Below are 4661 nucleotides of genomic sequence, written 5' to 3'. Positions count from 1 at the left end.
ATCCATCTAAGATTAGTCAATTTTGTCAATCTTTGCAAGGAACAAACATTTTGTTTTACGGAATTTATTGTATTCTTACTCTCTGTTTTGTTTCTCTGTCCTAATCTTTATTATCATTTTCCTTCTGCTACCTAGGGTAAATTTGCTCCTCTTTTTCTAGTTTCTTTATATATAAAATGATATTATTGTGTTGGATTCTATCTTCCTTTTAAATATGAACATTTACAGTGATAAATTTCAAATTTTAAGCAAAATAAACAATATATTCTAAAACAACCAATAGGCCAAAGATAAAATTCAGAAAATGCTCAGAGTTAGAACTGATAAATGAATTCATCAACATGACACATGAAAAGATGCTCAATGTCACTGATCATCAGGGAAATTCATATCAAAACTACGAGACATTATCTCACATCTGTCTGAATGTCTAAAATCAAGAACACAAGAAATAATAGGTGAGGATGTGAAGATAAGGGGAACCTCTTGTATTTTGGTGAGAATACAAACCTGTGGAGCCAGTTGTGTTCCCTCAAAAAGTTAAAAATGAAACTGCCCTATGATCAAGCAATTGTACTACTAGGTATTTGCCCAAAGGATACAAAAATACTGATTCAAAGGGACACATGCACCCTGATGCTTCCAGCAGCATTGTTTATAACAGCCCAAGTGTTCATTGACTCATGAATGGATAAAGAAGTGGCATATATATTCACATTCATATTCATATTTATGTATTTCTCAGTTATAGAAAAAGAATGAAATCTTGCCAGTTGCAATGCCCTGGATGGAGCTAGAGAGTACTATGTGCTAAGTGAGATAAGTCAGAGAAAGACAAATACCATACAACTTCACTCATATGTGGAATTTAAGAAATAAAACAAACAAGCTAAAGGGAAAAAAGGGAGAGAGGTAGGTAAATCAAGAAACAAACTCTTAACTATAGAGAACAAAGTGATGGTTACCAGAAGAGAGGTGGGTGAGGAGGATGGGTGAAATACAGAATGAATATTAAGGAGTGCACTTGTCATGATGTGCACTGGATGATGTATGGAAGTGTTGGGTTACTGTGTTGTATACCTGAACCTAATACTACACTCTATATTAACTAACTGGAATTTAAATAAAAACTTAATAAATTGAACAACACATTTCTTTTTAAAAATTTTTAAATTTTTTTTAGAGAAAGCATGAGCTTTTACTTTTATTAATTGGCACAGAACATATGATACTCTCTGTCTTCATAAACATTCAATTCTGTTCCTTGACAGTTCTGTTTTTTAAGAACCTCGATGATCCCTCGTATAGCTACGTAGTTGCCAATTCTGCAGGAAGACTCCCTGAAACTTGATAGCTTAGCCCTCAGTCTCAATTACCTTTAATATTTATATTCATAATCAAATTATTTGTCTATAGGATGTACTGGACTTGGTTTGAAGATCTAAGAGAGACTGAAAGACAATGATTTCCAGTGACATAATTTGGGGGATTTTCTTTATCTTTCAAACTTGTATTGGTTTCATGGGGAATTCTTTGTTATTTACATTATATATGTACACATGTTTAATTTTTCCTCATAAGAAGAAGCCTGTAGATATGATTCTTGCCCACTTAACTTTGGCTAATGCTCTGACGCTCATATTCAGAGGGATTCCAAATATAATTACATCTTTTGGAATTAGAGTGGAGATGGGCGATACTGGATGTAAAACAGTGCTCTATATTCAGAGAGTTACCCGGAGTATTTCTCTGTGCACAACCGCCCTCCAGAGTACATTTCAGGCAGTGACTATTACTCCAAGTAGTCATAAATGGGCCTGGCTCAAATACAAAATCCCTGCATTCATTCAACCCTCCTTACTTTTCTTCTGGATGATCAACATGGCCATCTATTCTGTGGTCCTTTTACGAACTGTGGCCAACAGGAATATCACCGATGATAGACTTGGGTATCAGATTGCTTATTGTAAAAGCAGTGCACATGATGGCCAGATAGCATCAATATTTCTAAGTACGGTATTCATTCGAGATTTGTCCTTTCTCTCTCTGATGACATGTAGTAGCATCTACATGGTGAATATCCTTTACAGACATCACAAAGCAGCTCAGAATGTTCGCAGTACCATCCAGTCTTCACGCTCTCCTGAAAACAAGGCTACTCACGTTATTCTCATACTGGTGAGCTGTTTTGTTTTCTTTTACTGGACCAACACCTTTCTTACTGTTTATTTAGTTTATACAAGTAAGAACAAGCAGCAACTGGAGAAATTTAATAACTTTTTTTCATCATGTTACCCAACTATCTGTTCTTTCTTTCTAATTAAAAATGAAAATAGAGGGATCCCTGGGTGGCGCAGCGGTCTGGCGCCTGCCTTTGGCCCAGGGCGCGATCCTGGAGACCCGGGATCGAATCCCACGTCGGGCTCCCGGTGCATGGAGCCTGCTTCTCCCTCTGCCTGTGTCTCTGCCTCTCTCTCTCCCTGTGTGACTATCATAAATAAATAAAAAATTAAAAAAAAAAAATGAAAATAGAATTTCCAGAATAAATTTCATGAAACCCCCAAAAAGATTTTTCTCTTCTTAAAGAAAATTCATCGATCATAGGAACACTCTTTAGCATTCTTCTGCACCACAGGAGTCATTTGTATGAATATAGATTAACATGCTTATCGATGACATGAGTTACATTTATCGTCCCCATTGAACTGAGTTAACAATCCAAAGAACTGTAATTAAATTATTGTTTTCAAATGTTTACGAATTATTGTTTAAAATATTTAAAAAACATTTTAAAGATTAAATGTAAGGTTTAGATTATGATACCATGTATATAAGTTTTAAACTTTATAAAATAGCAACAGATATGTAATGTAGAATGTTTTATAATATCGGAAACATTATCATACAATTATAGAAATCAATAAACCTACAAAAGGGTAGTGGTTACTTCTTTGTGTAAGGTAACCTTAGCCCTAAGCAAAGTGATGAAATGTGTGTGCTTATTAAATTGTGCTCTGTACATTTTTTGTGTGTCATAAATATGTCATATTTAATTTTAAAATAGAATTATTAATATTCTCATAAATTCAGAAATGTGTTCAAATTTGCAATAATTTTTACCTACATTTAAGATGAAGAAGAAACACTAAGAAATAAACAAGATCTCAAAACACCAGAAATATTATTGTCCTGAGAACTGTTGAACATATAGACGACTTGAGGTTTGAATTGAAGATTGAAAGAAGAACGGGGCAGGGACACCTGGGTGACTCAGTTGGTGAAGCATCTGCCTTCGGCTCAGGTCATGAACGCAGGGTACTGGGACTGAGCCCTGCATGGGGCTGTGTGCTCAGTGGAAAGCCTGCTTCTCCCTCTCCCTCTGTCTCCCACTCTGTCCACTTGTGCTCCCTGTTTCAAGTAAACAAATAAAATCTTAAAAAAAAAAAAAAAGAAAGAAGGGGGCAAAAAGGCCAACACCCAAGAACTAGGTATCTCCCACACCAGAGAAAGTAAGGCAGCTTGTCACAATTACAGCTTATTACAAAGGGCTGCATGCTCAGCTTATGGCATAGTAGGATAATGCAGGTCAGATGGTTCTGGTATGTAGTTAGGACATAAGGTATAGATTCAGGTTTGGGCTTAGGGTCAAAGTCTGGGGTTAGGGGTTTGGGGTCAGGGTCAGAGTTAAGTTAAAACATAACTGGCTCTCTTCCTCTCCTCCATCTGCCTGGGCCCCCAGGGTGGACAGGACTTGCCCAGGGTCACATGTGAGTCCAGACTTGAGCTGAAGCATTGATTTTCTGCCCTTTGGTCCTCTAATAGAGGCTCTAATAGAAGAATGAAGTGTTTACCTGGTCACTTACTGTTTCAAATCCAACCCAACCCCAGTCAAGGGTTGTGGAGGGTGTCAGAGGTTATGTACTGTTCTTTCCACTGCCCCACCTGGGAAGAGTGCTCCTGGCCCCATTCTGCCCGGGTGGCTCCAGGGGCCAGCACAGCCCTGACCGGTGAGAGCACTCGGGGGACACGCATGGATTCATACAGGACTGTGTGCACGGGCCCAGCCGGCCCCATGTGCACCCTTCTCGCAGGCTGGTGCGGCCTTCCTGGCACCCTTCACTTGGATGCACTGCAGTTTGCTTATGGGTTCATGTATTGAAGGACATCCTGATCTCTTTAAGGTTTTAGCTAGGATGAATAGAGCTACCGCGCATACTCGCATGCTAGTTTTTGCATGGAAACAGTTTTTTCAAAACAATTGTCTAAATACTAGAAGTATGAATGTTGGGCCCTCAGGTGAGATTTATTTAGCCTTGGAAAAAACTGCGAAACTGTCTTCCAAAGCAACTGTATGCACATCCCCAGCATGAAGGAGCGTTCCTGTCATATACAACCCTCCAGCAACTGGGATCCTTTTTTTGGACTTTAGCATCTCTAAATGGTGTGTAGCACTATCTCGCTGCTGTTCACGTTGGTAACTTCCTAATGATAGAGGATGTAGACCATATTTTTGCAGGCTTATTTTTTATTGGTACATCTCTTTGTCCAGGTGTCTGCACAGATATTCACCCGTGGTTATACGGCTATGTTCTCATTGTGGACTTCTGAGAGTTTTTTGTAGAGATTGGATAAAAATCAAGTAGTTTGAATATCAGATGTGT

At 38.4% G+C, this 4661-nt stretch overlaps 1 protein-coding gene across 1 annotated transcript; it reads left to right on the top strand.

The window, feature by feature from the left end:
- The first annotated feature begins 1108 nt into the window (after window positions 1–1108).
- Window positions 1109–4159, top strand: LOC119877768 (olfactory receptor class A-like protein 1). Its single transcript, XM_038581160.1, has 2 exons — window positions 1109–2356; window positions 4092–4159. The coding sequence occupies exons 1-2, from the start codon at window positions 1462–1464 to the stop codon at window positions 4157–4159; spliced, it is 963 nt and encodes a 320-aa protein (XP_038437088.1). The 5' UTR covers window positions 1109–1461.
- Window positions 4160–4661: the final 502 nt, after the last annotated feature.

The sequence above is a fragment of the Canis lupus genome, chromosome 31, assembly GCF_011100685.1.
Source record: "Canis lupus familiaris isolate Mischka breed German Shepherd chromosome 31, alternate assembly UU_Cfam_GSD_1.0, whole genome shotgun sequence".
In the NCBI taxonomy this organism is placed as follows: Eukaryota; Metazoa; Chordata; class Mammalia; order Carnivora; family Canidae; genus Canis; species Canis lupus.
The sequence above is the reverse complement of the archived record's forward strand: the minus strand, read 5'-3'. Positions and strand labels throughout refer to the sequence as shown.